Source organism: Gigantopelta aegis, chromosome 8 (assembly GCF_016097555.1).
Source record: "Gigantopelta aegis isolate Gae_Host chromosome 8, Gae_host_genome, whole genome shotgun sequence".
Classification (NCBI taxonomy): Eukaryota; Metazoa; Mollusca; class Gastropoda; order Neomphalida; family Peltospiridae; genus Gigantopelta; species Gigantopelta aegis.
In genome coordinates, this window is record NC_054706.1 from 37717058 (window position 1) to 37741236 (window position 24179).

A 24179-nucleotide genomic window follows, 5' to 3' on the forward strand; every position below is an offset into this window, starting at 1 on the left:
GTTGGAGCTCATGTCTAGTTGACCTTTCATTCGACCAATCAAAACCTTACTTGCAAAATCATGACAGTGATTTGAAAAGAATTTAAAAACATTTGGAATTATGACGAGGGTGGACGAAGTGATTTGGGTGAATTACAAAGTATGCCGGAAACTAATTTCAATATAAAATTTTAATGTTGAACTTTTGTTTCAAGACAAAAAAAAATCTATTTATACTAGTGTACAATCCAGAGTTTATTACTGAACTCCCCCCCGATCCCGTTTTTTAATGTTGAAATAGACCAACAAGTTCACCTATTGCATAGATAGTCTCACCCGATATTTGTAGAATTTGCATGCTCCCGAATAACGCTATAAAAGGATATAAAGTGTGATTGGTCGATATTTAAATTATTATTTATAGATGAAATGTCACCTGGACATGAGAGTCCACGCAATGCAGTTAGATCTACTGGTAGACCAGTAGAGCTCATTTTTAATCAGATTGTGGTGTGTCATTAAATATTCCTCAAATCAGTTAAATTAACAGGTAATCAATAATAATATAGTGTTTGAAACTCAACCTAAATCAGAATTCAAATCAAGTCTTCAGCTGGTCTTTTGACAATAGTTACCACAGGGATAAGGCTAGTTGAAATATTTTGCTGGAGATAATTTCTACTCGTACCTTCATAAATAATCTTGTTATATGTTTCATTCATAAACATAAGTGTACTCTTCAGGGGCCAAATTCATAAAACATTGTGGACCAAATTTACGCTGCTTACTTTTCTTAACGCAGGTGTTTAAGCTTTGTAAATGTATGTAGTTGTAAGTGAAAAAACTAATCTTGATAAATTCGGCACTGTAACTTTACGTTTTAGTCTAGACGAGGAATCTCAAAATGGAGCATTTTGGAGTAAAAGTTGGGAACCAAACTTTTAAAAATAATTTGGATATGCTGAATCCAAATTTGTCGGTTCCCAAGCTGGATTTTGAGTCCTTCACCTTCAAAATGGCAAAACAAAAATGGCCGCCATATGGTTCCCGACTTTTACCCAAAAATGCTCCTAGACTATTTAGAGCTAACAGCCATACTTTTCGATGTATTTCGAATCTATATCACGGATAAATGACATAATTATAGAATATGGATCATGGTCAATATGAAATAATTATTTCAGACTTCCTGTAAGTATAAGGATTGTTTTTTATTCGGTAATTTAGAAGCCCAGTTTTGCATATAAACATACATTTATTAATAAAAAAAACCTATTGTTATATAATTACAAACAATACAAATAATACAGTTCGAAATTTAGAAAAATCGGTTTCTTTTGTTCGTACATTGACCCATCATATTGATGTACTTTTCTGTGTGAAACAGATACCAAATACTTGTAAACGTACAGGCTTTTAACGCTACTAGTTGAAGTATTAACCATTGATTTTTATATTGGTCTATTGGTGATCACAACTGCATAGTGGTGCTTACAGTTTGTAATTATATATTTCTTACTTTTTATATTATTACTTTTTCAATTAGTAAAATATGTTAACGCTGGTCAAATTTTGGTTGACACTGATGTACAGTATCTGTCATGCATCCATTTTAAAGTTATTTGTACATATTGTTTCAGGTCATTGCCAGTGACAAAGATTCGCCTGATAACGAACTGATATACTCACTGGTTGCTGACATGCCTGGATTTTCACTCTCGTCCACTGGGATATTAACCACAAATGGTGTTTTGGATGCCGATGGTGGACATTTCATAATCACAGGAAATGTATCGGTCACAGATGGCATACATTCTAACTTTGCCATAATTAATATTACAGTCGTGGATGTAAATGACAATATTCCTATTATTTTACTAGAGCCATCTAGTATTGATGTTCCTGAAAATGCAGAAATAGGAAGCATTATTTTCGAGGTGAAAGCAACAGACGAAGACCATACAAATGAGGGATTTACATACTGGTTAACAAACACAGACGGAAAGTTTGAGATAAACGCTATAAATGGTAGTATATTCGTTTCTGATCACTTTGATAGAAGTGTGAAGGATACTTACAATATCACAGTGCATGTTAGCGACCATGGAATTCCACCAAAATTTAATCAAAAACATTTTGCCATAAGCATCAAAGACAGTAACAATGAACCAGTGTTTTGGAATACTCCATACACATTCAGTGTTCCAGAAAATACCAGTCTACATACGGTGATTGGTGCAATATTTGCGAATGACTCTGATAGGGGTTCATCAGGCACAATCAAATATCAAATTACCGAGGGCAATGAAGATAACATGTTTCTTCTTGATTCATATTCAGGAAATATTTCTGTGTTTAATCGTTTAAATTTCGAAGGAAAATATGGTCAAACATACGTGCTCACTGTTATTGCTAAGGATTTATCATACGTTCCCAAGACTGCAACAACATCTGTGACTATTAATGTGGATAATATTCCAGAAGCGCCAGTATGGCCATTACCACTTCCTATAGTATTGGTTCAAACATCGGCATCATGCAAGACATTCCAGGTGACAGCTTTCTCTCAAGATGTTACATTTGTATCCAGTAGCGATGGTGGCGTTCTCTACAGACTTCTCAATTATAGAAACATATTTTCTATAGGGAGCACGACTGGCATTCTGAAAGCCAATATAACACTCACTGCTGCTGGGAAATATAATTTGAAGTTACAAGCGTGTAATGCAAATTATACCAACTTGTGTTCAAATGCCAATCTTACCATCGATGTTCGAAGCGATAATTCATTATTTTCCTTTTGCCCAGCCTTTATTTCAACCAGTATTAGAGAAGATGTACTGGGCGGACATCTAGTTGTTGACATGAACACAACGTTGGGAGATCTTGGGATCAGTTATATCATCACAGATGGAAATGAAAACCAAATATTTCACCTTAACTCTAGTCAGGTATGTATGACTGATTGGGTGTAAAATAAAACTAGGAGATATGACATTGTCAGAAAAAAACAGGCCAATACATTTTTCAGTTTGAAAATATATTTGTTTTCAAATATAAATTTGTGTCCTAAATGGTGTTATTCACGAAAATACACTGTCCACTGATAACAGATCAGTCAAAGTTGTAAACACCGTTTTACTTATTGATAGCAAAAATATGAAATTGTGTCTAATGCCTGCATACAATATATAAGCATGGATAACATGGTTTTAAAATGGTTCATCAACACACTAAACAAAGTGAAAGAACATTAATGTATAGATGTGGGCCTAGTACAACTAAATCTGTATTATAATATTAATTAATTACTCATTTATATCAAGAACACGTTTTTCAAGTTGGCCGCAGGTAATGATTTTATTTTCGAAGATCCGAGGAGACCGCCAAACACCTGTCATAAAACCTTTGACAGGAAGGTGGCCTTAGCTACCAAGGTTCCCCACCACTTTTGGTAGCAAAAGGGGAGGATTTACAAAAAAATGACACTTCTTACTGATATTAATTAACCCACCTTTGCGGTTTTCACGTAGAAGACAATTCCAGGACGGTACTATAATTGACGTGTGATCCAAAAGTAACTAAGGTATCCCAAAAATAATTTGTATTATAACAGGATACACCCTTCCCTCCAATGTATACCGGTAGGGGTAACATGAGTCGGTATACCTATAGATCCATGTCATGTCTCTCCAGATCTCGCCAACCCCGATCATAATTTCCTGCTGCGACAAAATGTGTTTGAATACAATTCAAGATATTTTCATTTTCCATTCTTGATACCAAATGGACAAATTTGTGTTTATTATGCTTGATTAGAAGTGCCCATACCACCTACGTTGAGCAAGTCATAATATATCAGACCAATAAAGCATCCTTCACCGAATCAGTTGTCTGCATTACAGTCTTCTGTATTAACTGGTTCAGCACCTGTACTTTCTACACAGTCTTTATTGGCGAGTTCTTCCTAATTTAACGCTCCTCAGCTGAAAGTATATTGGAAACAATTCGGCAGTATAATATTTTAGTGACAAAGTATAATATATTATCTGAAGTAGAGGTGGGTAGGTGGGTGACAACTGATAAAGCGCGTTCTCTCCTTGGGTAATCAATTAAAAAAGAACATACATCCGGATAGTAGCTGGTGTTAAGTCGTGTCGTAATCTTGACTGTAAGTGGCGGGGTTGACTGATTGATTTATTTATTTATTTATATTTTTAGGGTTTAATAACAACAGCCACAAAACTGGATCGTGAAAAAACTGATCACTACACACTTCTAGTTGAAGCTCATAGCAACAATCAAACTGCCCAAGCACAGGTATTGTATTATTATTTGTACCTTTAATTCCTAAACATCTGGGACCGAATTTACAAAGCCTGTTTATGCCTTACATCCATGTAACTACATACATTTACAATGCTTAAACACCTGTGTCAAAGAAAATTAGGCTTAGTAAATTTGGCCTCCGGTATTCAAATGTTTATTTTTATTAAGCATTATCAACTATAATATGAACTTCCATTTGTTAAACATGATGGAATAAATCATTACACATATTTTCAATGCAGGTGATTATAAAGATACTTGATATTAAGGACACCAGACCAAGGTTTCAAAGAAGTAACTATCGAGGAGAAGTATCGGAAGCTGCTAACATATATGACCCAGTTATAGTGAACATTGGTGGATATAAAACAAATTTAACTGTTGTGGCTGTGGATCTCGATTTGGACACGCAGGTAGTAATTTATTTCTAGTTTCTAGTCTCCATTATGTTGACATTTACCATTGTCTGACACACAATAGCTAATGTATTTTCATGCTGGGGTGTCATTAAACATTCATTCATTCATTCCTTTCATTTCATTTCTAGTATTAATGTTTACTAATAATGCGGACCAGAGGCGGATCTAGGGGGGGACAGGGGCCCTCTCCCCCTTAAATTTTGCGATAGTTATAATTTTATTATATATTAATTTTCATTGTTTTACGATCCCTCTCCAAACCTCCCCCAAAGTTCCCTTGGCATTCCACCTCATGTCACTGGGGCCCCCCTAAATGTATTTTCTGAATCCGTCACTGCGGATGCATGTATATGTGTGCTTGTAAAAAACAAATGCATACATGCAAAAACACATGCATGCACACACAATGTACACAAACATACTGGTCAACTTAAATGGTATCAAACTGAAATGGCCTGGAAGCACTAAATTGCAGTGATAATACTTGTTCAGTTTCCTATATATAAATTTGAATATTTTCTCTGAACAGATGTTGATTTAGTTGCATACTGGTTGTTTTAGCATTGTAACCTATGCAATGGAAATCAATATTTGAAGAAATATGAGGTGGGTGCATGAGCTAAGGAATTCTTTTTTAATTATCGACAATAATAGAACGAATAAGAAGGCTCGCAGAGCAAACGGATCACAAATTGGAAATGTAGAAACTTAGACATGTCAGAATGTTTGTTTTATTTTTAGGAATATTTTGACCGTTACAAACAATATATGAATATTACACAAGTTTAATTAACTGAACATATGAGAATAATAATTATTATGTTTGTATTGTAAATGAAAAACAAAATATACTCATACATGCTAACCATACTCCTTAGATTCTGTTTCATGTGCTGAGTAAGCCAAGATCTTGATGTTCAAATATTATTTTATTTTTATAATCTGTCACCACATTTATTATATCGTCCGTTGACCTGTTTCGGCGAAGGACCTGTTTCGGTGATTGCGTCGTTTGTGCGCATCAGTACGAACATTTGAAGATTTCTGACGTCGTGGACATTTGTATGTGGAAAGTAAACAAATATCTGTCACATTCACAGAAATGTTCGTAAAAATAAGGTCAAAACGAGCAAAGAAAGCAAGATTGAACTTAACCCACTCATAAACACAGCACATTTTTAATACCGTTTTTTATGATTTTCAAAGACTGTTATTTGAAAGAAAACTTAATTTTAAAAACTATTTTTGACTGTACTGCTATGTTGTTATTGAAATCACATGATTGTCACGGCGTCTACTGGCTAAACTCTCTTTACAGATATTTGCCCAAAATATATGGTTCTTATATGTTTTAACATAAATATCTTTCTGGATATCTGTTTATATATTTATTAAAACTCAGAATGCAGCTTATATGTTTTTAACCAAACAATTTTACCATTATAACTATTCATTTGCTCAACTTATAACACGATTGCAAGACATCAGAATTGTTATATTCGTTTTCCTAAAATGTTGTCTGTTAACATTGGTTCTCGAGGACTCCATTTTGTAATAAGTCTTAAAATATTTAAAATAATTTTTATAAATTATTATAAATACATGGTTTGTTGAACAACATATATGTTTTGATAAAACACTGAAAAGTTTTGTGTTAGAAAGTTTTGGCTGTAAGCTATACCACTAAACGTTTCACTCATTGAAACAAATGAATGTATGAATGAATGTTTAACGACACCCCAGCACGAAAAATTTAATCGGCTATTGGGTGTCAAACCAAACTCACCGAAACAGGTAACGTAGTTAACAATATTTACGGCTGATGCATGTTACAGTTTTTGACGCACGTGCGGTAAAGTTTGCTATATAGCGGCCAGTTTAGTGCTCATTTGAAGCATAGTAATACTAATAAAAAGGTAGCTATTTGAATAACTGTTTGTTTATAAATATTGATATGCTATAGAACCGAATGCTTATGCTCACCAAAACTGGTTTACCCATAATTTGTTTTACTGCATATGGTGAAAGTGGTGACTGGCATGATAGAACTCCTGAAAATCTTTATTGAAAATATCTGTGTTGAATTTGACAAGCTTGAGAACTTATTTACATATTAAAATATATAAAATGTGTATGTGTATATTGAGACGAATGTTATACATTGATATTTTTATGTTATGTTCAAACGTTTGCTTCCAGCTGACATACAATATAGTATCATCGAGTGATTCATCCAATGGATCATTTTCTGTTGGACCATCGTCTGGAGTTATAGTAGTCAACAAGACGTTAAATCGTGAAGAAATCCCGGCAGACATGCATGATGAGTACACTTTTCAGGTAGGTGCCAGTATTGTAGAAAGTGTTCTCGCACCTTCTACTTGATTTTCTGTAACATGGTCCACCATTTTAGGAGTTGATCGGTCGGGTGGTTTTATGTTATATTAAATGTCATAATTGTTGGACTACCCGCACCAGAAACCATACCTTGTACAGATCTCAGTAAATATTGCTACCTACTTCTAACAAAACACTGGCAGTGAATATATTTAATGACATATTATAGACTATAGAAGTATAGGTGTTTTGGCAGGCTGTCTATTAAGTCTTCTTGAACGAGGACAAGGAACGACTGACTGAACATGCACTAAACCATTTATTCCAGGTTACAGCATCAGATGAAAACTATACAGCAACCGCTACAGTAACTGTTCACGTTCTCGATGAAAATGACAACTCTCCTGACTTTCAAGAAGATGTTGTTAACATTAGTATTTCAGAGGTAAATATAAATGGATGGAATTCACATAAATATCTTTAAATCAATGTTAGCACAGCTATGACCTTCTAAGGGAAATTTGACGGACGTCCGTCCGGCGTCCAACCATTTTTCCCTTGAAGTCTGTCTCCTAGACGTTAGATTGGACCATTCTAACTTGATACAGGGATTCTCTGGATCTCCTAGAGTGTTGGGGGTGGGACGTAGCCCATTGGTAAAGCGCTCGCTTGATACGCGGTTGGTCTGGGATCGATCCCCGTCGGTGGGCCCATTGGGCTATTTCTCAATCCAGCCAGTGCACAACGACTGGTATATCAAAGGCCGTGGTATGTACTATCCTGTCTGTGGGATGGTGCATATAAAAGATCCCTTGCTGCTAATCGAAAAGAGTAGCCCATGAAGTGGCGACAGCGGGTTTCCTCTCTCAATATCTGTGGGGTCCTTAACCATATGTCTGACGCCATATAATCGTAAATTAAATGTGTTGAGTGACTCGTTAATAAAACATTTCTTTCTTTCTTTCTCCTAGATTTTAGATTGGATTGTTCTAAAACTTGGTACAGGGATTCGTTGGGGCAGTCTATACAACTAATACATACTGTATATGAATACTCTTTTTACAAAATATATTTATGACTAAATCATGACCGATACTAATTGTGAAAACATGTCATTACATTAACGGCCGCAATCACCGTGAACCACCCATGGAGACCTCAGTGCAAAGGGTATATGAATGTAATGAGAGATTGGCTTGTAATATAGTAGTAAACACCATCATAAAGTCACCAAAATAACAATGTCTTTGATGAGAGTTTGCTGACCTTTTCATGGATCTATTATTTAATACTAAAAAAAACCCTTTAGTTTTAAGGGGTTTTTTTGCACTCAAATATTTGGTTACATTATCAAATCAAAGATAAATTCAATATATTTTATTTATTTGTTCTATCTGTAGAATACCGCCATAGGATCTATAATATTCCACGCTGAAGCAAAGGACCTTGATTATGTTGACAGAGGGCAACTCAAATACAACATTTCTCCCAAAGGTATATATCTTATTTTATTTTATTCATTACCAAATCTCAAGCTAGATCCAAGCTGGAGACTGAGAAGGTTTTGTTTTAAAATACACATTCTTAGTATATTGCCAAAAAGAAAGAATGCAATAAAAACTGTAAAGACATGGTTTAAAATGTGCTGATGTGTAGTTAAACGAACATTCTTTTTTGTGGTTTTTTCTTAGTCAGTGATTTGTTAATACAGTCACTCAAGCTGTCCCATCCAAATCACAAAATTGACCTTTGGAAATTACCGTTACGACTGACACAAATAAGCAACATCGATCGTGACGATCGATGTTGCTTATTTGTGTTGCATTGTTCACAGAGGGAACGATATCAAACTCCCTTCTTTTTACCATGTTAGTCGTAACTAAAATATATTTCATTAAAAATAGGTGGAATCAATTTTACCACAAAAACAATGACCCGACAAAGTTAGGCTGATCAAACTGAAGTTGTTGTTTTGTGTTGTCTTGGAATTAAAAAAAAAAAATAAAAAAAAAAAAAAAAATATATATATATATATATATTGGATATACAGTATTCTTCCTGGTGTGGCTGGTATAGTGCTCTACCTCTTGGGGAGCCAGTATAAATATATATACCGTTACACTTTTTGTTACTACTTAAAGTTTCACGCTATGAGCGATCATCAGGTAACGTGTAACTGCCCTGTCGTTACGTCATGAAGCAGTGATGTCACAACAGGTGCAGTGGGTACGGGCTATTCTTTTTCGGCTTAGCTTAGGTGGCTGTGTTAATCCATGTGGGTGGGTGTCGGCATTTGGATATAAGTTCATTTCTCTTGTTCAGCGAGTTGGTCCCTATAGCTTTCAGTACTTCCAGCTTTTCCCCAATACATAGATTGCACTGCCCCGTGCTTCTCTTGAAGGTGTTCACTTTCCTTATTACGCGCCACGTTATTGTGTACTCAGCGTTTTTTCTTTTTAGTTCCCAAATGTATTTCGACAGTTCTGTTTCCTTTTCGTACTAGCTATGCATATATATATATATATATATATATATATATATATATATATATATTATTATTATTATTATTATTATTACCTAGTTGCACAGGGTCTGCATTACCTACAACTACTAACTTAGCATCTTCATATAAGACCATTGTTAAATACAGACAACAATGTAAAACAAAACCCACACACACTCCCTACTAAATAGAACATAAAAACATAAAAAATTAAATATTCATTTTGATATTCAATGATTTTCAGATGCGTTCAGCATTCACCCTGACTCTGGATATGTCTCCATGCGGTTGCCACTTGATCGAGAGTCTAGAACATCCTACAGCCTTACAATTGTTGCCAAGGATTTAGCTAATCACACTGTAAGTTAAATACAAGTAATAGCAATAGTTGTCACTTATTTGCATTATAATAATATTATTAAATTAATATATCAAAGTCTATGGTATGTACTGTTCAGTTTATGGAAAGGCGTATATAAAATATCCCTTACTGTTTTATAATTAGGATTGGGCGGCAGTGGATTTTCTATCTTTATCTACCAAGTGTTTCAATAAACATATATTAGACACCACGTAGCCACAAATAGTTTCAAATGTGCTGTGGTGTCGTTAAATAAATATTCCTTTCCTATAAACTAAATCTATCACATTTTGGGTAGCCATGATGACATGTTGCCAGCTGACAGAGCCATGTTAAATCACATATTAATTACATTTTCCTCCTTGGAATATCAATGTCTCTGTATACTTAAGGCGTTTTTGATCATCTTAATCTTCGTCATAGATCAAACTTCATTTCAACTCCCATATTGGTTTGATGAATATAATTTTATAACAATTTAAACTACCACAATTTTAACACGTTTTAAAAAACATGTGAGTTCAGCACATAGAGTAGTATCCTACATTACAAGGGTTACATACCTCAAATTTCAGTGCTTAAGCAGGGTTACTTAGATTACAGTTGTACCTCTCAAAAACGAGAGTATGTTCATATTGTATTGTATACTGCCCGAAGAGATGTATTAATACAATGATTTTGAATTGAATTTTCATTTTGATTATGTTGATTATAATCATTTTTGTTGAAGGCTGAAATGGAATTGAACATCTTTATTACCGACGAAAATGACAATCCACCACAATTTTACCAGTCACAGTATGTCTTCAATGTATTGGAAGGTAATGTCTGAAAAAAAAATTCTTTCCCGTAATGTGCCAACAAAACTTAGGTAGGGTAGGTCGGCTTACTTAAAAACTTTTTACCACATTGACTAAATATAAGACAACATAGATTAGACACCTAATATTTATAGTTAAAATTATGCTAAGATGTCTTTAAACAAATGGGATTCCTGTATTTGTGCATGATAGACAACGAGCACTCTCTGTCAACATCTACTGCTAAGACGGAACAGTAAACTGAGTTTCTTTACCATTTAACAGTACATAAAACAGTGTGTAATTTTTTTTTTAAATGTTGTTGTTGTTGTTTTAGGTACTGCCAGCATTAATCAGTCTTTTGTGGTAGCGGCACATGATGATGATATTGGAAACAATTCAGTTATCACATTCAACATTGTAAATGGAAATGATGATGGAATATTTGTCATGTCCAGCAATGGAAATAAGGTTAATATTTTATTTTTCATTATACATTGTGCAGCATTACTGAATACATTTCTTAAAATGTATATTAAATATGTATCAGATTTTCTAGGTATTAAAGGGCTCACGCTAAAGTATTATACCACATAATACTAAGGATGTTAATTCTGTTTTTGTTTGTTTCGAAAAAACCCACATGGTAAATTATAGCTTGGAGCCAATCATTGCCTCGTGCGTTCTTAGTTGTTGGTCGGACCCATGTTGTAATCTGTACAGTTCTTCTTCCATATTGTCATTCCACCAAATATTTGGTTGTATATGTCTTATTCTATTTTATGAGCAATGATGCCAGGCTTTATCTAAACGTTCTGCGTATTGCAAACACTTTTAATTCTGCAAATAGAGAAGCACAACATTTGAAGATGAAAATTCAAAGTAAAGACTTAGTGACTTTACAAGTTTCATTTTAACACAAGGAAATGAAGGAAATGGTTTATTTAACAATACACTCAACACATTTTATTTACGGTTATATGGCGTCGGACATATGGTCAAAGACCACAGATGTTGAGGGAGGAAACCCACTGACGCCACTTCATGGGCTACTCTTTTCGATGCACCATCCCATAGACAGGATAGCACATACCACGGCTTTTGATGTGCCAGTCGTGGTGCACTGGCTGGAGCGATAAATAGCCGAATGGGCCCACTGACGGGGATCGATCCCAAACCGACCGCGCATCAAGCCAACGCTTTACCACTGGACTACGTCTCGCCCCCCCCCCCCTCCCCCACCCCCACCTCACCCTCGTTTTAACAGAAACCGTAGACGAACTCTGAGACTACTTTCGACAATGAAAACTTAATTATGACATCAGCAATTAATTTCCACTAGTTCACGGTTACACCGTTAAAAACGACCTTTTATGCTTTTTAATTTCTATTGCTATTTTGTTGTATCAAAAGTTAAATATCTTACAATCACAACTTTTGGAATTTGTCGTTTTTGATTCTGAAAATATATGGTCCTTTTATGATATTTGATGAAAAGTAAACTTAATCTTACCCGACATTTTGACCTCATTAATTTACATTCAATTGAAGCAGGTCATTACTGCTTGCAGCTTTAATTATTAGTGTTCTTTTTCTATGTATCTGCCATTTTCGATTTAAAATACTTCATTTGCTAAGTGGCATATGAAATGACTGGCCCTATAGTAGTAGATGGCACTGGAATGATTCATACTGGATTGAAAAATTAAATAGTAAGGCCCCCTCTTCCCATTGTTAACCTTTCAGTTTACTTTTTTATACTTAATTGTAAAAAATGCATATGTTAATAAGTATCAATGTATTTTCGATAGGGGACATTAACAGTTGTTAAAGAACTTGATCGGGAAGACACCAGATGGGAGATTGAAAACGGAAGTGCTATCATAATATTAACAGTGGAAGCTGTTGATGGAGGATTTCCACCACTGAAGGTCTGAATGTTTTTGTCCCTGTTAAACAATAGAGTAGATAGAATGTAATATTGGCATCACAATGTAATAATTAGCCATAACGTATAGAGGATAATAAACAAGCTACTAGATACTATCACGTTAATATATACCAATGGACGTAAATTTGACATAACTATAACTGAGTTTATCACTGTATTTATTGCATACGTTATGTTTTGTCAACACTTGACTATGTGACGTAATTTTGTATGTAGGTAAGGTTGTGACTACATCATTTTTACTACATACAAGGCCATTACATAGAAAGGAATCATCTCAAAATGTATTAAAGACAACTGATCATTGTCCATCCATTTCATCCAATGACAGATTTATATTTTGAGCGCATTTATCATGAAGAACTGATTGAATAACCATCTTAATGACGAGTCACGTGATAAATATACTACAACATGATTGGTTCACTGTTTTAAAGATGTGACATCTTGCACATGGCGGAGTGAGATAAATACGCGTGAATCAAGAATATGCTAAATAAACAGCATTTTGAAAATACCTGTCTACTTGTCAGTGGCGTAGCGAGGGGAGAGGGAGCGCACGGGGGTAGTGCCCCCAATCAGACCTTTTTCAAATTTTTTCTATTGTATTAAATGTTATAAAATCATACCTACCTACATACATAGTGTGGGTTGCCCCTCCCCCAATAGTGTGTTTCTCTCCCAATATAAAACCCTGGCTACGCCAGTACTTGTACATGTGTATATACAAATTTACCCAGATATAGACCTACAGTTTCAGTGAAGCCGTTCTCACATAAGTTTGCATACCCAGATGAACATAACATAAATAACGGACAATACTTATAATTAAATTTTAAACATACTTACTAATAATAACATTAAAAATTCAAATTTTATTTTGAATAATATTTTGGTTCTTGAACAATAACGCTCAGTAAGACAAACTAGCAATATAAAGTGACATCATCAGATATGACCTTCCCCGACGTTCTTTTAACGTCCATCGAGAAATGAACAAACTGGCGTTTCTATGGCTGGATCAATGGGATTTTAATAATACACTGATCCCTCCAGTTTAATTAATGTATAACTGTCCCCACTGGTTTCTGGCATCTTCCGATTTGTATGTATGTCATACGCGTAGAAAGGGGGGGGGGGGGGGGGCACTACCACTCATGCTCTGAAGATACAACATTGACCCTTACCCTGTGAAGGCAAATTAAAATACAAGTCCATCTAGCAATCCATTTCACTGTGAAGACAATACGCGAATGGTGTATAAGTGAAGACGGCAAAAGGTGTACTAATGCTATTTGTCCCACCCGTATGAAGGACTTAACCAATGAAACTGTCTAAATAGATTAGAAGGCGTTAAACTTTTTTTCATAATTATCAATGGGCTACACATCACTCTGCCCATTCTATTTATTAACAAATGTCTTAATGTCGTCTAAGCTATACATAATGTCCCAAAAGACAAAATTATTTCATTTGTTGGCAAAACGATTGCCATTTTTATTAACAAAACAAATATCTCTTGATTTTGTTTGATGTTCATGTAGAGTATCAAATAATTATGTACTGGTTTACTGTTTAAAAATAAAACTAATAGTTTCCTCAAAGAAATGTCTAACAAACCAGCCTGCATTCACTTGCAAAAGTCATATTGCTTTTCCTTCACAAACATTTCAACTTCAGACAATGTTTTGTTAGTGTTTGACATCATACATTAAATATCAGAAGTAGTAAACAAAACATCAAATATTTTCTTCTAGTGTATTTTTTGTTGTTTTGTGAGTTTATCGCTGTTGTATTTTATTTAAGATATAATTACTTTAAAACTGTAAAATAACTATGTGCGGAAAAGAATAACAACTGTTTCATGTTTTAAAATGTACCCTTTTTTCTGTAGGATATGTCTGAAGTGACAGTGCGCATATATGATATAAATGATAATTCACCAACATTTGACAGCAACATATACAACGGTAGTATTTCTGAAGATGCCACAAATGGAACCTTAATTAGTATGGTAAATACCACCTCCCTTCCACACACTTCATTATATAACATAATTGTAAATACACATATTTACAGCTATGTTATAAATATCTAATAATCCATCTTGTAATTATAAATGCTAATGTGAGGATTACGTTGTCTAAAATTAAATGACATATTCCATTCTATAAAGTTCAGATGGACTAATCAAAGAGCAGCTTGAATGTTGCTTCATTCTAAGAAAGGTGCATATAAGCTATCATTATTGTAATAAAAGTAAACCTGGATGATTTTTTTTACAGAATTTCCATTTAATTGTTGTGGATTTGAAGTTTTGACTATATATGTTATGTACTTACTCATTAGCAAAAATAAATATTGAATGATTCAAGTTTACAATTTACAATTTATTGAACCTTTGAAAACCATAAACATCGATTAATATGTTGACTTCACTATATGTCTAAGGTGTCACAAATAGTCAGTACAGACCCAGACAATGACTTCAATGGAACTCAAGGACTTCGATACAGTCTTAGCCCTGAAAATACAATTTTTGACATCACCCCCAAGTCAGGACAAGTGTATGTGAAATCATCAGGATTGGATAGAGAAACAATAGCAATGTACAGATTCCAGGTATTATATGTTTGCTAATTTTAAATTTATATTCATTTCAAGGCGTTTAAAATATATCTAGAAACCTGTGGTCTGGAAACAATTGTAACACTAATCGGACACCTAAGTCGGGATAATGAATATACTGATTATTAAATTAGCTGATGGCTATTTCAATAGCAAATTCCGGTAACGATATTGTCAGATATTATATGTTATATTTGTACTGCATAACTGATGATTTTTATAAACATGGGGATCAGTACAATCACAATATTGGTGATGTTGACGATTTTTGTCATTTTATGAGCATACTGTAAAAGGTAATTACTTAATAACAATGTTAAGATAAATTTATTCACAAAGACGACAACGTATTAAAATAAATGTCGTTTACAGGATACTTGCACATGTTAAATACAAATAAAATATTGTGGAACCCATGATAACATTTTCATGATCAAGCTATACCGCCTCCCCCTCCCTCTCCTAAAAGTGTACATTAATGATGTAGATTTTCTTAGAGATATTATTGGGCATATAAGTTTTTCGTTCGTATCCCCCTTAAAGCTTAGAATTTGTACATCCATGAACATGTTGATAATTGACCAATGAACAGCCCTAAAGACCATGCATGTTATTTTTCGGTTATTCTTAAGTGGTAATCCTTCAATTTAAATTAAAAAAAAATATTTTCAGATTGTAGTACAAGATGCTGAAGGCACAGGAAACAAGGCAAATGCTACACTCTTGATCCATGTGTCGGACGTAAATGACGTAGCCCCTGAATTCCCCCGCTCTTCTTATACGTTCAACGTCTCCGAAGATGCCAATCCATCTGATTTTGTTGGTCAAGTGATGGCATTTGATAATGATTTAAATGGAAATCTTTCACTACGTTACACTCTCATCTCTGGAGACGATTTCAGGTTTTTTATTAACCGAATAACAGGTAAGTTGAAGTAAATATATCAAGGAGTAAACCTTTTTTGACACTTACGAACAAAACGACTTCCTTCTCTAAATGAAATATTATCCACATACATTTTGGATATATACATCAAATATATTAAATTAATTTAAGTTAAATACACAGATTTTGAGCATGTTATGAATGATACAAAAACATCTCACAGTATCCTAAATTCATTCAACTTAGTTTCGTGCTTATATCCAATTAAGGTTCAAGCACGCTGTCCTAGGCATACATACCTCAGCTGTCTGTCCAGGACAGTGAGTTAGTTGTTAGTGGTTAGTAATACCCATTGTGTCATTAAAACTCGCTCTGGGTGGGATCTGGTACCAGGCTGCGAACCCAGTACCTACCAACCGTATGTCCGATGGCTTAACCACGACATCACTGAGGCTGGTTATCTATATATATATATAAAATGAGACTTATTTTAAAACATAGCCTTAATTTAATGACAGACTCTGGTATTCATAAATCTTAAAATGATGAATTATGAAACAACTGTTTTCTTCTACATCATATAAAGGGTTGCAAATAAGATACAACTAACAATCGTTTAAATATATTTTTTTTAGGTGTTTTGAAAGTATCTGGTGGACTTGACAGAGAAGTGAAAAGTGCTTATAGTCTGCACATTTCTGTTACCGATGGAAAGTATTCCACTTTCACAACAGTTGTTATTATTATAGAAGATGTTAATGATAACTGTCCCAATTTCTCAAAGTCTGAAATAAAATACTTCATAGGGGAAAATGAGAAGCCCTCATATCTTGGGAATCTCAACGCATCGGATCCAGATAGTGGGGCCAATGGCTTGGTGAGGTTTTTCCTCAATAATACAGGTATGGTATAACGGTATGAGGTTTTTTTCTCAATACTATAAATACAAAATGATAATGCTAAAACAATATTAGCATCTGTATTCTGATAAATTGTACATGATTGACCTCAGTATCACAGTTATCAGTCAGTTACTATACACAGGTACAATCAGAGCAGTAACGATCTTGTCTCCAGCTTGTGTAGAAATGTGATTATGTTAGGGATGTTATTAAAAGGGATTGGTGCCATTTTGATGAATATAAAAATAAGATTTTTTTTTAAAGTAGATTATATTTTCTTTTACTGAATATCATACTTTGAAGACACCATGTATATTATGCTTTACCATAAGATCAGTCTCTCGTGAACTATAAATCCCCTTTCTAAGGGCCCTATGGGAAACCCAGGGAGACACGACAGCATCGTAGAGGTCTAATTAACGAACTAATGTCAAAACCTATTTACGTTTTGACCGACCGTTCAAAATTGCGTCAATTTCCTCAATCACAATTGTGCACCTTTTCTCTTTGGCATATTAATTGCTCCATTCAAAATTCCATAGCACGACCCCCCCCCCCCCCCCCCCCCCCGCCTGCTACCGACCTGGTCGGGCTGCTGGTGCTCCCTTGCACCTGACATTGCAGGCGGTCCCTCCTCTCCCCCCCCCACCTTTCCTGTCATGGACGGAGGAGCCGGCAAAGGCCGGCTCTTGTGCCCATGACAGGCGTGCATTACAACAGCTTGTTCTGAATGTGCACGTAAAACCCTATGACCTGACCTGACCTAACTATAAATCGTAGATGAATAACATATGGGTCAGTGTTGCACCTGTGCACCATCTCAATGCATGTTATTTTATTTTTTAAAAACACATTTAATATATATAATATATTTCTATAAATGAATTACTATTTGAAGCAAGAAACAAAGTTTTAAAATAGTGTTGTTAGAGAACACATTACCTTTAACAATATGAAGAATACAAATAACAGTTTTAGTATATTTATGGCAGGATAGGGCACTCCCTAATTCAGCCCTTTTTAAAATAATATATGAACAAACGGTTATTTTTCAGTGATTGAAGAGTTTTTTAACATCACACATACCGAGTTAAGAACCACTAGAGAAATAGACAGAGAGAAGAACAGCAGCTTTTCCTTTCGAATTTATGCCTCGGATTACGGACAGCAGCCTTGTGTTTCCTACATTGATGTCTTAGTTGTTATTGTGGATAAAAATGATAACGACCCCATATTTTGTGTTGAAGATATATGCAATAACAGTCCTATGAATGTTGTCGTTTTTGAAGAATCTCCCGTACAATCAGTGGTAGCACTGATCAGTGCCAAGGATGCAGATGTAGGACAAAATGGAGTCATAACATACAGCCTATTTGGCCAGTTCAGTGACTACTTTCAAATAGATAGAAACACAGGAGTTGTAACTGTTTTTAAATCATTGAAAAATATACTGACTGATGGTTTACAATTTTCGAATAATACTATAATTCTGACAGTTTTAGCAGCTGATAATGGGAATGTGAAAAGAAACAGTAGTATTATTTTAAACATCAGAGTTGATATCACCAAGGATTATGCGCCAAGCTTTGAAGAAATCGTGTATAACTTTACTGTAATGGAAAACGTTAAAGCAGGTTTGCATATAATTATTATACATTTTAAAACGGGTATTCTAGTACTACATGTATTAGTAATGTAGTGATTAATCAATATAATATAATTGACGAAATATAAGTTACATGTGTTAAGACTTACTTAAGAATTACACACACAAACTATCAATTACAACACCACTAGTTTTAATATTTAAGCATAGCCGCATAAAAACTTAACCAGTCATTTACCTTTTTTTTTTTCTTTTTTTTTTTTTAAATCAATATATTTTCCTAACGTGTAACATAAGTGCGTTTCTAAAAATTAATTAAAAGGTTTTTAAAATATTTAATAAATTGATGAGTAAATTGGTTAAAGTTATTAGAACCATTTGTAGTGCCTTTACATAGTTTTATCTCTATATAGCAAGGGTGTTTCGTTTTAATACAGTGCACCAAAGTTTGGGTGACATGTCCCATGATAAAAGAGTTTGTTACCCCTAACATGTACCCCATGGTCAACCGATGGTCTGATTTGGGGTATACATTTCTTGCCAGAATGACTAGATATGCCATGTTTGTGTATAGACGCTGAATGATTGGATGAACGTGAAGTACAGCAGCACTTCTGAGTCTCGTACACCTCCTAGATCAGGATATATATGCCCACAAAAAGCTCAGAAATCCCACATAAATATGAGTTTTAAAAATAAGCCATAGTACCCATTTTTCGAAGAGCCGTGACTCAAAAACTCTGACAAATGTTTGGAAATGTGCAAGCTGACACGACATACCTTGATATTGCATGATTTAACATAGAATGACCCACTTATGAGCTCCCAGTTTTACTGTTCACAAACTTTCGTATTTTTATCTTAGGATACACCACTATATTTTAGCATCAATTACATACATTTCTTCATGGCCTTTGCGGGCGACATTGGTCAAAGTTAGTAATGATAAAAGTTGAAACATGGCACAATTAAGTCAAGTAGTGAAACATATAGATGATATTACAATGTTCGGAGATTTGTGGAAATTAAATATATATGAAATAATTACAAAAATATATTTATTAATCACAATAAATTGTAACCACTTACGAAATTGTTGTGAATAACGTAAAACAATGTTCTGTCTATATTATATTTCAGGCGCTACTGTTGGGATTGTTAAAGCAACTCTTTCAAACGCAACATCTGGCACACTGGTTTATTCTGTTATTAGTACAGCGGATGTATCCCAGGCCTTTACTATTGACGAAACACATGTAAGATACAATGTTGATCAATAAATGCATTTATTTCTCAATAAGTAAATCTTTAATTATGATTGGGTGGCATATGTCCATATTTATACTACAGGACATCATGATTATGATAGCTTAAAATACCATTTTACATTTCATAAAACAGTATCTTTCTTTTATGTACAGATGCTCAGCTACATGTTTAGAGTGTAGTATCTAACAATGAACAGTTGCATGCAATTCATAGCACCATTGATAGCAGAATTCATCGTATTGTATTTAGTATTTTGTATATTTACATAATCATCATTTGAAATGGAATAGCAATTTAAAAATATTGGCTCACCTTGAGACGAAGGGTGGGTGTGATTTTTTAAAATGCCTATAAGAACCCACACTTTAAAAACATTATGCTAACAATACCTTATATCTAATCAAAATTTAAGGATTTAAATGCTTTTTGAGATTTGACGCTGACATAAATGAATCTGTTGCATGAGTACATTAGTACTTTGAAAATGTCTGCAATCAAAATGTAGCTTGCTCTCATTTTGTATTTAAAGGGACTGTCCTGAGTTTGCAGCCATTGCAAGATGTTTGTGATAACAGAGCCGTGTTGGCGACTACTAAATACTAAATTTCATACTAAATACATTTTCCTGTTTAGAATACCTGTGTCTGTATATCGAATGTGTTTGCGGTCGTATGCTGATGTTTGTAGCACTCGGTGTTTACTTTAATTCATCATATATATCCGGTTTGGGCTACTACAAGCATTAGGACAACAACAATCACCTTGTAAATACAGACACTGATATTTTAAATAAGAAAAAGTATTTAATTTGTATGTTACGTCATCGAAAAGGCTTTATTGGTCGGAAACATTTTACAATGGTTGTAATCTCAGGACTGTCCCTTTAAAAATCGTTTTTCTGTTATCACTGTCTGGGACTGAAGCCAGATATTGCTTCTGTCGTACTAAGGTATCTTGCTACCATGGCTAAAAAACCACAAAATTCCGCATAATATGTTTGTTTTCTAAATATGTCTGTCGTTACTGACCGCTTGCCATTATTCATGTATGTATGTATGTATGTATGTATGTATGTATGTATGTTGAATTTCATACTAAACAATGCACAATAGTAACAGTATCTGATGTCGTTCTCAGGCACTGGTTATAATGTAAATTCTTTTCAGGGTAAAGTTTCAACTACGATGGAATTAGACAGGGAAACAAAACAGTCTTATTCATTGATTGTTCAAGTTCGTAATGGAAGAAGACCAGAACGGATTGCTTATTCTGTGGTATGGCTTTATCAGCAATTCTGAGAGCTTAACAATTTCAGTCTAGATATTATTTCATGATAGAAATTCTACTTCACTTAATTTGACGTTGCTGTACGTAATAGCTTAGTTGTAACTGGTATATATAAAGAAAAGGCTAAGTGGCAAATTATACTGTTCTCTCTCTCTCTCTCTCTCTCTCTCTCTCTCTCTCTCTCTCTCTCTCTCTCTTCTCTCTCCTCTCTCTCTCTCTCTCTCTCTCCTCTCTCTCTCTCTCTCTCTCTCTCTCTCTCTCTCTCTCCCTCTCTCTCTCTCTCTGATTTATCATTTGTTCAATGAGCAAAGGGTGCCTAATTTCAGAAACCTGTCATCACAGACAGTCGAACTTCAGTAATTCGAAATTCAAGGAGTCAGTGAGATAGTTCTAGTTTTCTGGGAGTCTAGTTTTAGAAATTTACCTTTTCAAATAAGTGTACATACATTTCTGTTTCTAAATACTGTGAAACATTCACAATAGGCATATACCAAATGGGGGGGGGGGGGGAGAGAGAGAGAGAGAGAGAGAGAGAGAGAGAGAGATAGAGAGAGAGAGAGAGAGAGACAGGGGCAGAGAGACAGACAAACAAACAAATGGAGATACCTTATAAATCTTATATAGATATGTATATTATTTTTTTATATAGGTAACAGTGAACGTGTCAGATGAAAATGACAATGAGCCACAATTTTCTCAAAATGATTATAATATTGAAATCGAGGAAAATACAGAAAAGACATCCCTACTGATTATTACAGCAACAGACCTTGACTCTGGTGAAAATGGCAGAATATCTTATTCAATTGAGAATAATACATACGGTAATTATATCATTGTTTAGAAAGCTTTCTGGGTATTGTAGAAAATCAGTCGATTACCCAGCATCACTAGGTTTTGTTTTTTACAAACATATATCTGGAATTGAATGCATTTGTTAATTAATATTGTTTTAGTTGAAAATACAATATTGTTAACTAATAATAATCATTAGTAATCATACTAATCAATATCAGGAATCGGAGAGCTTTTTCATTATAATAATATTTTATATAATATTGTACTTTTATTGAATAATGTGCATATTTTAAGAATACTTAATGAAAAAAAAGAATCTTGCAAATATCCATCAAAAAACCCCAATCAATAGTGTTGTGTTAGATGAATATTATCTCATCCCTGTCAGAACACTAGGCTGTTTTTAGTTCGTATAAAACAAAATGTATTTGTACTGTATTTGCCATCCCATTGAAAATTATGTTTCAGACATTTTACACTCTCATTTTTTTGTTTGAGAGGTTAAGGGAATTTAGCTGTCATCAAAGTCACAACCAACAACCTGCTCTGATACAGTATTCAGAGCCTGTACCACTTTTACCACAACCCACTGTCACAGATTGCATTTTATTTGAGTAAATGCTTTTGCTCAGTACGGGGAATAATGCTGTTGTTTCTGAGATATTTGTGATATTTTGAGGTCTGAAGGTGTGAGATAAATTCAGGAGACATTCAGATTAAAGTTATTGTTGTTCACCAGGTGTCATCTGAACGTTCAATTTCGATTTGCTCACTTTCCTTTTCGTGTTTTACGTATACAGAGCAGCTAATAACCTTACGTGTCCAGGTTTCATATTCTTATATACATATGCATGTATACCAATACACTTCTATTTCCTTATCTTAGTAATGTTTAAAATTTTCATTTATATACTAGAGAGGAATGAATGTTAGTTTCATTATCTCCAGTCCTGACTATCCCTTGACGTAAATTCAATTGGGACTATTTCACAGACATCAGTTTGTTACACGACTGTGTAACTTATAGATAGAGCTATTTGTGCCGGAGTGCAGTAAAACATTAATTAATTTATGGGTATATATCCATTTTGTATCTACTAATATTACCACAACAACTACAACAACCATCTCCACTGCCTATAGCTCTACTACCTTTAGCTATTTTATTCTAATATATTGTTTTGCAGAAACCTCATTTGCTATCGATAATAATACAGGCGAACTCAAATTAAATGGAACATTGGACAGAGAAGTAAAATCTGAGTATTTGCTAACTGTTCAGGTAAGTCTACATAATTCTGATAATTACTTACTTCATTTAAAGGGACATTCTGAGTTTGCTGCAATTTTTAAGATGATCGACTAACAGATACTTTTTGACGACTGTAATTACATATAAAATATATTTTTCTGCATAAACTATTAGTGGCTGTATATCAAACGTGTTTCTGATCGTTCTAATATTTGTACTAGGTTAAATTTCATTTTATTTCCTAAAAACTATTTTTTCATACTAACAAAATTATTTGAAGACAAAATCCAGTTTGGGGCTTCTTACAAATATTAAGACGACGAGAAAAACATTGAATATACAGACACTGATATTCTAAAGAAAAGTAAAAGTAAAGTTTGTTTTATTTAACGACGCCACTAGAGCACATTGATTTTTTATCTTATCATCGGCTATTGGACGTCACACATATGGACATTCTGAGACTGTTTTTAGAGGAAACCCGCTGTCGCCACATAGGCTACTCTTTTACGACAGGCAGCAAGGGATCTTTTATTTGCACTTCCCACAGGCAGGATAGTACAAACCATGGCCTTTGTTGAACACCTACCCATTGAGCCTTGCGGAGCGCTCACTCAGGGTTTGGAGTCGGTATCTGGATTAAAAATCCCATGCCTCGACAGGGATCCGAACCCAGTACCTACCAGCCTGTAGACCGATGGCCTAACCACGCCGCCACCGAGGCCGGTCAGATATTCTAAAGAAGAAAATATATTTAATATGTACGTTTAATCGTACAAATATTTTATTAGTCAGAAACATCTTACAATGCAGCAAACTCGGGAATGTCTCTTTAATGAGGGCCGTATCTAGCCAAAATAGCTATGGTAGTG

At 34.4% G+C, this 24179-nt stretch overlaps 1 protein-coding gene across 1 annotated transcript in view; it reads left to right on the plus strand.

Moving 5' to 3' along the window:
• The first annotated feature begins 2843 nt into the window (after positions 1-2843).
• The window catches only part of LOC121379651 (cadherin-23-like), a 42143-nt gene continuing 20807 nt past the window's right edge, over positions 2844-24179 (plus strand). The window contains exons 1-18 of the mRNA XM_041508299.1: positions 2844-2930; positions 4201-4299; positions 4551-4721; positions 6927-7067; positions 7393-7509; positions 8465-8558; positions 9812-9927; positions 10659-10749; positions 11066-11199; positions 12540-12659; positions 14574-14693; positions 15131-15301; positions 15980-16232; positions 16829-17095; positions 19842-19957; positions 21137-21244; positions 21907-22081; positions 23243-23337. Of these exons, the coding sequence (XP_041364233.1) occupies positions 2844-2930; positions 4201-4299; positions 4551-4721; positions 6927-7067; positions 7393-7509; positions 8465-8558; positions 9812-9927; positions 10659-10749; positions 11066-11199; positions 12540-12659; positions 14574-14693; positions 15131-15301; positions 15980-16232; positions 16829-17095; positions 19842-19957; positions 21137-21244; positions 21907-22081; positions 23243-23337 (2475 nt within the window). The remainder of the gene's footprint in view (positions 2931-4200; positions 4300-4550; positions 4722-6926; positions 7068-7392; positions 7510-8464; positions 8559-9811; positions 9928-10658; positions 10750-11065; positions 11200-12539; positions 12660-14573; positions 14694-15130; positions 15302-15979; positions 16233-16828; positions 17096-19841; positions 19958-21136; positions 21245-21906; positions 22082-23242; positions 23338-24179) is intronic.